Source organism: Typha latifolia, chromosome 1, assembly GCF_019914945.1.
Source record: "Typha latifolia isolate L0001 chromosome 1, TyphaL0001v2, whole genome shotgun sequence".
Lineage (NCBI taxonomy): Eukaryota > Viridiplantae > Streptophyta > Magnoliopsida > Poales > Typhaceae > Typha > Typha latifolia.
The window spans coordinates 9,708,591-9,721,124 of record NC_133086.1 but is presented as its reverse complement, the minus strand read 5'-3'; the positions used below and the strand labels follow the sequence as shown (position 1 = coordinate 9,721,124).

General features: G+C 34.0%; 1 protein-coding gene across 1 annotated transcript; it reads left to right on the top strand.

Moving 5' to 3' along the window:
• The first annotated feature begins 4,319 nt into the window (after nucleotides 1–4,319).
• Nucleotides 4,320–8,855, top strand: LOC140780293 (protein MANNAN SYNTHESIS-RELATED 1-like). Its single transcript, XM_073125726.1, has 6 exons — nucleotides 4,320–4,684; nucleotides 5,116–5,257; nucleotides 5,365–5,435; nucleotides 6,890–6,975; nucleotides 7,526–8,108; nucleotides 8,382–8,855. The coding sequence occupies exons 1-6, from the start codon at nucleotides 4,580–4,582 to the stop codon at nucleotides 8,658–8,660; spliced, it is 1,266 nt and encodes a 421-aa protein (XP_072981827.1). The 5' UTR covers nucleotides 4,320–4,579; the 3' UTR covers nucleotides 8,661–8,855.
• The last annotated feature ends 3,679 nt before the right edge of the window (nucleotides 8,856–12,534 follow it).

Sequence of the window (12,534 nt, the reverse complement as noted above, 5' to 3'; positions counted from 1 at the left end):
CAAATGATAAGATCACATTATTAAATTTTAAATGCCATTGTTTCGGTGCTTGTTTAAGACTATAAAAGAGATTTTTTTTTAACTTACACACTTTGTTTTCTTGTCCCTTTACTATAAAGCCTTTAGGTTTTCCAATGTAAATCTCTTCTTCTAAATCTCTATTTAAAAACATTGTTTTTACATCCATTTAATATGCAAAGAGTTTATATATTGATGATAAAGCTATTAAAATTCTAAGAGTAGTGAAGCTACTAACTGGAGCGTATGTGTTAAAATAATCTATTCCTTTTTTTATAAATATTCTTTAGCTACTAACCTTGCCTTATATTTATCTATTGTACCATCAGGATTAAGTTTCTTTTTAAATATCCACGTACATCCAATAGGTTTAGTTCTAAGGGATATATCTCTCAAAATCTAAGTTTTGTTTTCCATAATAACTCTATCTCATTATTAATTGCTTCTTTCCAAAAAGGTGGTTCTAAAGATATCATGGCTTCAGAAAAATAAGTTGGATTTCCATCTATTAAATAGACATAAGATTCATCTCCAAAGTCTTTTTCTACTCTTTTTCTTTTACTCTTTCTTATTGTAGGTTCACTATCAAATACTGGAGAAACATAAGAAGTAGAGGCTACATTTGCAGGTTCTCTAGGAAGAGAATTCTTAAAAGGGAATATATCTTCAAAGAAAGTAGCATTTCTAGATTCTAAGATAGAATTATTTGAAATTTTCACTCACTTCTTAGTTAAGTACTAATAACATATTTGCATTACTCTTTTCTATGTATCCTATAAAGATTGCATCTACAGTTTAAGGTCCTAATTTTGTATGTTTAGAATTTGGTAGACAAACTTTTAATAAACACCCCCACACTTTGAGAAAATTTGGAGAAGGAGCTCTTCCTCTCCAAATTTCATAGGGAATCTTATCACTTTTACAAAAAAAAATACTCTATTTAGTATAAAATAAGCTATAAGATGTGCTTCACCCCAAAGGTTTTCGGGTGTACCAAAACTCATGATCATGGCATTTACCATATCCATAAGAGTTCTATTTTTACATTCTACTACTCCATTTGATTGTGAAGAATAAGGAGCTATCACTTCATAGATAATACCATGTTCTTGAAAGAAGAGAGTCATACTAGATGAAGTATACTCACCTCCTCAGGCTCCTCTATCTGATCTTAATATTTTAATTTTCTTATCTAATTGGTTTTCAACTTCAGCTCTATAGATTCTAAATCTATCTAGGTTCGTAAAAGATAGCAATAATAGAATTTTGAAGCATCATCAATAAATATTATAAAATACCTATTACCACCTCTAGTAGGTATTTTACATGAATCACATACATCACTATGAGTCCCTTTTAACTCCTTTAAAAGATTTTTTTGTTTAGATTCCACACATACACCATATTTGGTGTGAAAGTCTTTAGACTTAGGGATCAAGTTGTAATTCATCATATCATTGATTCTTTTCACATGTACATGTCCTAATCTAGCATGCCATATTGATGTATCACATACATTTATTACAATATTAGAATTGCTAGAATAATTATGAATCAAATTTTCAATACTTAATTTAAATAAACCATCAAATAAATAACATTTATTAATAAAAAGATTTCCATGAGTAATCACAACTTTATTAGATTCTAAGACAATCTTGTATCCCTTTTGAACTAAAAGGGAACCACTAGCAAGATTCTTTCTAACTCCCGATACTAAAATCACATTTTTAAAAGTAAGGATTTTTCCCAAAGTCATTCTTAAATCAACTCGCCCTTTCCAATTGCATGTGCAAACTCATTATTGGCTAGGGTTATTCCTCCTTCAAATGATTCGGGGAAGATAGTGAAACAGGAACGATTGTTATACACGTCTACATTTGCTCCTGAATCCAACCACCAATCATGACTAGTATAAGAGGCAAAATTTATAAAAGGTGTGCACGTAGAAGGATCTCCACCCTCGATCATGTTGACCTCGACTTTTGATTCAACCTTCTTGAACGGTTCCCTCTTGTGGTGATAGCAATCCTTAGCCATGTGATTAGTCCTTCCGCAGAAATAGCTGAACTTATCCTTTGACATTTGATTTTGGCCTTTAGATTTATCTTTATTATTCCTTTTCTTATTATTTCCCTTAAATTTTTGCTAATGTTTGAACTTGGATTGGTCCTGTACCATGTTCACCTTGGCTTTATTGGTATTATTTTTAGAAGTTTTGAGTCTATGTTACTCTTCTATTATTATGCAATTAAACACTTCTAACAAAGTCATGTCATCTTGCATATGAAGTAACGTTTTACCAAAGGCATTCCATGAAGGAGGAAGTTTATCAATTAGGTAAGAAACCTTGTGATCTTCTGAAAATTTATTTATTTTTATTTTGCATTTTCATTAAAATTTGTTGATACTCATGAAGTTGTTCATTCATAGGTTTATTATCTACCATGGTGAACCTAAGAAATGTAGAGGTATTAAATTTATTAACTTCCGCGTCATCTAGGCCATATCCAATTTGAAGGGTTTCCCACAACTCTTTAGCATTCTCAAATTCATGGTTGACATCATATAAAGGGTCATTTAAGGCGCTAAGAATTATACCCTTACATTGATAGTTTCATTCTTCGATGGTTTTATATATGGGATGCCCGGTCCCAAAGAGGTGAGCCAAAATTTTCAGTAATTTTAGAGTCCATAGGAAATTAGTTTTCTATACAAAATTTAAGTTATGTGATCATACATTTAACATGTATCAATAAGCATATAAATAAATAATAAATATTTTGCAATAATTTCAAATTGTATAGTTTAATGAATAAATTCAAATATTCTGACCGTATATAACTTAGCAGTTGTGTCAATAATTGATTATGGTCTCAAATTATGTATATATTTATGTGGTAAAGTAAACAGCAATAAAAACTAAATTTTTAAAACAAAATTCTTACGAAATATTATATTTAGTAATAAAAGCGGCGGTCACAATTATTAAATAGAATTCGAATTAAAGATGGTTTTAAGATGGAAAAACTGGGGTTTTTTTTAAATAGACAAAAATTAGTACCACATTTCTTTAGATTGTTATAAAATTCAATTTAATTAATTTTATAATTAAATATGAAGTAAGTCTTTCTTTCTTTTTTAACTTAAAAAATAAAATTTTAAATGAACCTGGCCTGTGAGGCATGTTAAAGCGTAAGTGTCTTAAAGAAAAGTGATGCTCTCTGTGCAAAATTTCTCGCCTATTTTTTCTCCAAAATACAATTCGGAATAAAATACCTATGTTGCAAGTTTGCACAGTCGTATCTACTTATTTTTTCTCCAAAATACAATTCAGAATAAAATTCCTATGTTGCAGGTTTGCACAGTCGTATCTCTTTAAAAGTTGTACTCCTCCGACTTGATCAAAATATATTTAAGAGAAAAATTGAAAGAAAGAACGATACTGCCCTTGTATAATTTCTTCCCCATCCTTGCATATCAGGCAGAGAATGTCCAAGAGAGACCGGTATGCTTCCAAATACCTTACTTAAATCTACATTTGGATAGTATATTAACTGAACTGAAAATCGTATGATAACAAACACCCTACACTTTATTATTTTCCAAATTGATGTATAACAGGACAAATCAGGTTAGGTGGGTACCACCCACTTGATGGAATTATTATTATTATTATTATTATTATTATTATTATTATTATTATTATTATTCCGTTCACCAAGCTTGTAGTCTTCATTTGCCATGCTTTCATTCGTATGTTGTCTAGAAGAACTCTGACCATTCACCAACTCAAATCTTGTCCGAAACCTTCCATTAGACTATTTTACCCTTCTTATTCCTTATTAGGTTGACACGTCCACTTCGACCCTCGAACCGAGTTTTTGACTACCAATTTTTTATTTATTCACCACCCCCCTACACCTTATATTTTAAGTTATTGTTCAGTTTAGCAGTTATACTGACCAATTAACATTTACTTAATTTTATATTTAAATTTTAAAGTGAATTAGACACATAAAAATAATTGATGGCATAAAATAATCAAAAGCTCCCTCGAATCCCAAAAAGTCACTGACCTAAATGCAATAAACAGGAGTTTCTTACAATTGGTCAACATCAGACACTAATAAATGACTCCCTAATTAAAAAATTAAATAAAATATTTTTAATAATTCAGGAGTTATTATGTATAAAAAAAAATTAAAGCAGCGTAAAAATAATAATAGTATGAAAATAAAATTATCCCTAAATTACAATTACTTGTTAGAAATGATTTTACTTAAATTTATCAACCAAACACAATGAGAGATCCGAAAGTGCAAAGTGAGCCAAAGAGAGCGACTAGAAGAGGAGTTATAGCATCAGTAATTAGTCAAAAAGCGGTATCGTTTTCCGCCGGGTCTGCGAGGTGTCGGCAGCCAACAGCCGTCACTTTCTCCCTTGCCTTCGTCTCTCTTGAGCTCTGCCACACTTCCCATTAATTGCAACCTTCTCCTCCTTCTGCTTCTCTCCTTAGACTAGCTGATACCGGAGATCTAGCGAGAGATAGAAAGGAACAATGGCGGTGGATCCGAGGCAGGTGCTCGGGGGCTTCTTGACCCTCTCCATGTTCGTCATGCTCGGCAACATGATCAAGAGGGACCACTTCGACGACACCGACGTGGTAAGTGTTCCGATCCAATCTCGATCTCCGCTCCTCTCCTCGCTTCGATCTGCTACTGTTTCGGCAAATTTAGCTGTATATTTTAAGGGATCTCTTCCATTTACCCTTGAATGTAGCAAATCTAGTTGTAGCTAAAAGACTCGTTCGTTTCTTTACTTGCCTACGATGAGCTTGGAGAACAAGGATAATAATCTCAAGTATAATGCATAGACGAATGAAGAACTCTAGAGGGGAAAAAAGGAACTAATGATTTATCTTTCTTATATAGAGTTCTTTAAAATGAAAAGATTGAACCTTTGCATGCTTAGCTTGTATGCACCTTTATGTTGCAACTCCCTTTTAGATGTACGTGGATTTTGTGCCATTTGCTGCATGCTGCATTCTGCAAGGGTTTTGCAAGTACTAAGCATATATCGATCTGGATATCTCAGGTGAGGCTCACAGAGTCATCAAGTGTTCAATTTGATGCAATTGATATTAAAGAGAAGACATTGGAATTTGCTAAGGTTAATGTGGGACCTTGGATGGAGAGCAAGAAAGAGATTAAGCCTTGCTGGACCAAACTTGGTTCAAGTAAGTGTAGTTATGATCTGAGCACGTGAGAGCTACGATGAATAAGTTCTCCTATTCATCGAATTGATGACTCTGTTGTTCATCTGGTTTTGGGATTTTACTTGCAGAGGAGGTGGATCAGTCAAATGGTTTCATTACATTCTCTTTGACAAGCGGTCCTGAGTATCACATCTCTCAGGTATACTAGTCGTGGCATTTCTTTTGCTAGCTGTGGTTGTTCACTACCTTTTCTGTAATATGTATACATAGGTTACCTACTTACTTTAATATGGTTTTCTGTGGTAATTTAATTTTAGTATCAGTTCTTTTTGCAAGTTGACTCCATCTGACAAGTAAATTGACTATTATTCTACTTTGAAATTTAAGCATTTTGGCTTTACCTACATATACATTTTGAATGTTTCTATCTGAAATTTTGAATGTTATTAGGTATGACCAAAATCATGCATACTTCCTATAATTGAAAGTTTGTGTGCTAGTTTTTCCAATTTTTGAATCGGTCACCTTCTTTGGTGATAACTTGACCTATACTTTCCTTTTCCTGTGTTTTTATGACATTTTGGAAAAGCTAAATTTGAATGCCATGACTTGTTTATTCCAGAAAAATAACTCTGAAAAAGATAATTTGATCGGTATGGGGTTGAGAAGTGGCCAAACTCTCAGAAAAAGATCAAGGTAAAGTTAGAGTTGTCTTGCGAAGGATTGTTAGTGGGATTTTATCTTGAGTCAATTGTTTAAGATGGTATTGCATTGATATTTGACAAGGAACTGCTTGATTACCTAAGGATATTTTGATGATTTTGACGTAATTAAGAAAATCTAGTAAAGAAGGAAAAGGCGTTGTCAAGGTGGCATTCACCCTATCAGAAACCTCTCGAAAACTATCTCACACCTCTTTGATAGCGCGCAAGAATGTCTCAAACCCTTGACACCTAAAGCATGACCCTTGTTCCCCAATATGCCAACAAACCACCAATTTCTTTTGCTTGCAAAAGCTTCAGAGAGATGAGAATATGAAGTGGGAAATGGCTTCGTAGAGTAGCACTAAATGCTTGATACTCTGAATCGTTGAGTAAACAGAGTTACCTGATACATTTAGGTGTATTTTGGTAATAAAATAACAAGATCGATGATTGTTTAGATTAAGTGGCTTTATGTGTAGTGAATATATCTAAGTACAATGGGGGCTGAACTAGGAACATACGGAACCAGAAGATTTCAAGTTCGAACTTCTGCAAGAAATACTGTTGATTTTGTTAGTTTCTCGTGTGCGTCAACCGATAATCCGGATTTTGCCAGGCGAGGCCTATTATTTAGACTTGCTTAACATAAAAGTCCAACAGAAAAGCACCTTTCACCAGTATACACTCTCTAATGGAGAGACATTCTCAAAAGGGCATGAGAAAGTTCACCCTGCAATGTCTCAACTTTTTTGCTTTGGTGTAGGAATCATTGCAGCTTTTTACCTTGTACTTTTAGTTTATATTGCAAATAAGGATTAATTGCTTTTGTCCATATAATCTTGAAGACCAATACTTTTTCCATTTTTAACGTATCTTGAAATTTGCCTATCTATATAAAATGCATTCAATTAAGAAGTCATCTCTAATTGGTAAACAATTCTATCATCAGGTTGCAGATGCAGTGGTAATTGCAAGGTATTTAGGTGCCTCGCTTGTGCTTCCAGATATCAGGGGAAATGAATTGGGTCAGAAGCGGTAAGATTTTTGAACAATGATCAATTTATGCCCAATTAAAAATATGTTTCATCGTGATGTTGGTGTTGCAAGCTTCTTTCTCCACTTAATTGTATTACATTGTGCAGTCTTTCTCTCCTTCACTTTCCTGCTACTGCTCACTACTTTAAAAAAGAAACCAATGTTCAATTTGATAATGAAGATGATTTCTTTTATGTGCTTATAGAGTAGAAATTTGTTTAAGGTATGATATGCAACGGTCAAGTAACTTCTTGAAAAATCTGGACCTAATACCCTGTGACTTGCAAAAAGAAAAAGAACCAGTGATATTATTTAGTTCTCCTCTGCTACCATGTGCCATTGCTGGCCCCAATAATTCAACCAATTTTGTAGTATTTTCTGGTAGATGCAGCTTCTCTGGTAGCTCGAGAACGAAACATACTCTCTTTGTTAGCTTGTCTATCTTTAGTTGTTACTAACTCAATGATTCTAATCAGATCAATCCTTTCTTTCGAAAGTATACTGATTTCTTGTAGTCATCTTGGAATTACAATATTTAGTTGATGTGCAGGAATTTTGAGGATATGTATGATGTTGAGAAATTCATAAGAGCACTGGATGGCGTGATAAGAATAGCTAGGGAACTTCCTGCTGAAGTAGCAGCTCGAAAGCCAGCAGTTGTCAGAGTTCCTAGTAGGGTTTCTAAAGATTTCATCGTGGAAAACATTGAACCAGTCTTCCAGACAAATAACTACTTGAGGCTTGCAATTATTTTCACATCAATAAATTTGAAAATGAGGGAAGTTAAGAATGAAGAGTTAGAATCAACTGCATGCCTAGCAATGTTTGGTAGTCTGGAACTTAAACCAGAGATACATCAAGTAGCGGATCGGATGGTTGAGAGACTAAAAATTCTTAGCCGTGAATCAGATGGAAAGTTCATCGCAGTTGACCTGAGAGTTGATATGCTAGAGAAGAAGAGCTGCAAGCTGAGTGGAGGCACAAAAAGAAAGAGTTGCTACAATGCACAGGAGGTTGCTGAGTTTCTGAGAAAAGTTGGCTTCAATGAAGATACAACTGTCTATGTAACTCAGACTTGGTGGCATGAGAGTCTTAATTCTTTGAAGGAAGCCTTCCCAAAAACTTATACCAAGGTGATGCTTCCGTCATTTTATCATTTGTTTGTTAAGAATGTAGCATGTAATGCTTATGCTGATGCTTGAGTAAATCACACAGTGCTTCCTTTTGAATTTACCAACTATATTCAGTGTTATTTCACAAAAGAAATAACCAAACAAAGTTTCCATTGAAATTGGTTGGCAACTTCAATTTTTGCATCCATATCTTTGTAGTTTTCTGTTCTTTGCGCTACATGCAGGTCCTTAAGTACAACTAACAGCTAATTGTGTTTTATAATGTTATTGTAGGATGACATAATACCTACAGACAAGAATAGTGAATACCTCAAGTCAGGAAGTGGTGAACTTGCCAAAGCTCTTGACTTCCACATCTGCTCCGAGAGCGATGTGTTCGTCCCTGCTGTTTCTAGTTTGTTCTATGGAAATGTTGCTGGTAAAAGAATAACTTCTGGGAGGACACAAATACTCTTCCCATCAGAAGTGATTGGCTCCTCAGCATCTGTGGCTGATTTCATCTCAACTTATGTTTTGAAGAAGAACCATATTGCATACTCGTGCCATTGCTGATGCTTATAAGTAGCTGAAATGAGCCATCTCAACTGCCTCATTGTCATGGAATCACTGATGTGTTGGTCTTCCTGTTGCTGCTTTGTTAATCATCCAGTGATCCGAAACAAGTTTTCTGTATGTAAGCTATATATCTTAATAGAAGGAACTGAGTTATTTATCAATGATTAAAGCTGCTTATTTATTGTGTGGGAACTCTTGTTATTTCTTGAGTTTGAGGTGAGCTATGAATGTTGAAAGGTGGAACATCAGTTCAAAACCAGCTACACTTTTTTATATTAATCATGGGCTGTAGATTCATAGGTTAGATAAAAGAGCTTGTTGGTCTCTTTGATGTATATGCTGGAAAACTAGGTCAATTGTTTTGATAAAAGAGCCAGATCTCTTTGATGTATATGTTAGAAAACTAAGTCAATTGTTTGAAGAGACAACACAACATGCTCAAATTATGCGAATATAATTTTTTAAAGAAATTTAAATATCAACCCAATATATACTAAGAGATTTGAATTCCTAACCTACCTCAATCATGGTTAGCCTAAACCAGGGATTCGAAATCATAACTTACTTGAGTCATGGTTGGCCTACACAGCCTAAACCAACTACACATCGAATGGCTTTAGCAAGAATAATGTAGTTATTTTAAAGGGCAAGGTAGTTGTAGCATTTCGTAATACATATAAATAATTAAATATATAAAAATTGAGCTCATATGTGAGGCATGTACATTGCCTCTTTCTTTTCTTTTCTTTCCTCCTTGTAGCTATTTTCTCCCTTCTTCTTCCCATCCCGTGGAGCACCACCGGAGCCTGCCGACCCCATTGTTCAAATCACCGATGAGTCTTTTACCTCCATTTCAATTTAATTTTAGTTTAGTTGCATCATTAGTTTTTTCCCGTTTTCTTTTATTGCTTCTCTTTCCCATTGAAAATCATGTTATTAGTGACCTCGTGTCTTCGTACACTTGCCCTGGTAGCTTTCTCTCATCGTCCCCTTGTCGGTGATACCCTCATTTGGTCGTTTCTCCCCTCGGCTGAGGCTACACGCAATAGCGTCCCTTCACAGGCTTTCAATCCCTTTTCTAGCACTGGTATCTCTCTTTTTGTCTGGTTGGGAACCTTCCCTCCGCAAGGGAAGCCTTCTATGCCACCAGTTGAGGCTTTCATGGCCTGATAAATTGTAGTGGCAACCTCTATGACTGTCAGCCATCAAGGAGGTATTTCTTCTCCGTCAACTACCCTGGTCAGCCAACCCTTGGGTTGTGCGCACTTCCCTCAACCTCCTCACCCTTCTAGCATAGTTCTTCCATCAGCCTCTTTGGTGGCCTATTGATTTGCTCCCCTCCTCTCCATTAGTTTCTTTTCGTCGAGATAAAGTTCTACTTCATCTTCGACCTTTTCAGCACCTCATGTGCCTTTTCCTCAACTGAATGGGCTGACAAGTTAGTTAGACTTACCCAAACTATCAAGGTAGATTCAATACTATACAAGGATGGTCCCGTTGTCATGTATTTGCCATGCTTTATTTTTTTCTTTTCTTACTTGACTTTTCGTATTCTACTCTTACTAGATTTCGATCACTGACTTAAGTTTGGCTTTCATAATTAGAATAGTATTTGGCTTTCCATCTTCTATTTGATTTCGATTTACAAGTTTGATTCTTATTCGGTACTTCTAAACCTAATAGAACTCAATTTTTAAAAAGCAATTCAGATTTGGTCTTTGACATTCGACTTTGACTTTTGACTTGGTCTTTTACATTCTATATCTCTAAACCTTGTCACATTAGGAATCATCTCCCTAAAATTCTTAAAATATTTAATATGAATTGTTTCATTTGGAACCGTTGATTCATTCATTAACCAAGCAACAAAGTGATAATCAATACATGTATCAGCTATTTATGAATCAATTCATCTATCATATTCATCCTATTTTGATCCAATTTAGACATCCAAATAGGCCCATTGGACATGCGTAGTGTTTATCATTACAATACCTAACGCTACAATTAACATACTTTGGAATGCAAAAGTAATAAGTAGAATTAACTTGCGAACTACTTGAATCATCTGTAATTATTCAAATATTTATATTTGTGTTTTCTCAATATTCCATTTACCTAGTCTCTCGTGGTACTCCCAACAACTTGTATCAAAATAAGATTATAAATTGAGTAGGAGCCAAGCTGACGAAAACTTGAGAATTGACAAGTTCAACAGTATGAAATTTGGATTTTAAAATATGCAAATTGATGATTATCATTCAAAAGAGATGTTTATCTATCACTCAGAGGAAAATGTTGTAATTACAAATATATGGACAAATTAGATCTTGCAAACAAATCAAATCAAGTGATGTAGAATTTTACATTCAAACAAAAAGAATTAGTACCTTGTCTAAACAAAAAGTTGAAGGACATTAGCGATGAAAACTAGAAAGCACCTTGAATGGTGCACCTCTGATTAGAAGCATCAGTGGCCTTCAATATTTCCAAAGAGATGACAACTTTAGGTTTGATAATTACGTTGGTCAAAATGTATGAGAAACTATTAGTGTTGAACAAAATCTTCCTTATGAAAAGTTGTTCAATATGAAGATGGTCAAAGGTGGAACTGTTGTAGAATATCTGAAGGAATTCAATGCTATAACAAAATAATTTAACTCAGTCGGTATTAAATTCAACGACAAGATGCATGCACTATTGATATTGTCATCCCTACAAAACAATTGGAATAACGTAGTTATAATTTCTAGCAACTCCTCAACATTGTGGCATTGCAGACGGACACATGAGCGAGAAAGAAATAAAGATTATGCATTTTAATGAAAAACTTCCAAAACTAGAGTCAATGAGTTTAGAGTTTTGTAGATTAAAAATAAAAAAAGAGAACTTCACAAGGCAACGATGAGCACCACGATCATAAAAGTTATAATTGGTTCATACATATATCTTTGGACCAATCTATATATGCTCACTTGGAGGTTCTTATTTTATCACCTTCATTGACAAACTATGAAAAAGCTACGGATTTATATTCTAAAAAATAATCTAATTTGTTTGATGTTTCAAGAAGTGCAAAGCCTTGGTTGAGAATGAAATAGGTTTAAAGCTGAAGTGTTTGAGATTAGACAATGATGAAGAGTATTACAGTAATGAATTTGATAAATATTACATTACCCAAGGAATCATACAAGAGAAGACTATTTTAGGGACATCACAATAAAACAGTATAGCTGAGCATATGAATCGCACTATCAAAGAGCATGCTAAAAGCATGAGGTTGCTAAACAGATGCAATGAATGTTGATGTATACCTAATAAACAGAGAACTAATAGTTCCATTGGATGGAGTACTACCACAAAAAGAATAGACTAGCAAGGAGATAAAACTGTTACATCTCAAAACTTTCAGTTGTATATCATATGTTTATATTAATTCTTAGAATAGGAACATGTTGGATGCCAAGTCTAATAAATGCATTTTCATTGGGGAATACGCAAAATGACTTAGTACACTTCTCGGATAAAGAAAATAGAAATTCAATATAAACAAAAATGTAATATTTGATAAAATGTAATGTACAAATAATAACATAATAACAAAGAATATATCGAATTTGAGGAGATAACTAAAAGAGAAGCTCTCAAGAGTTGAGAGAATATGGTAGAAATATAAAATCTTATAATCATTTATTCTTCTTCTCTATATTATTTATTATTTACTGATAGTGGTGAGCCAAAATATTTTAAAGAAGCATTATAGGTTAATAGTATTATTTATTAGCATAGAGCAATGGATGAAGAGTTTGACTTATTGATGTACATGGGAGGTGGTACATCTACCTGCCAGAAAGAAAGGTATAAGTGGGTC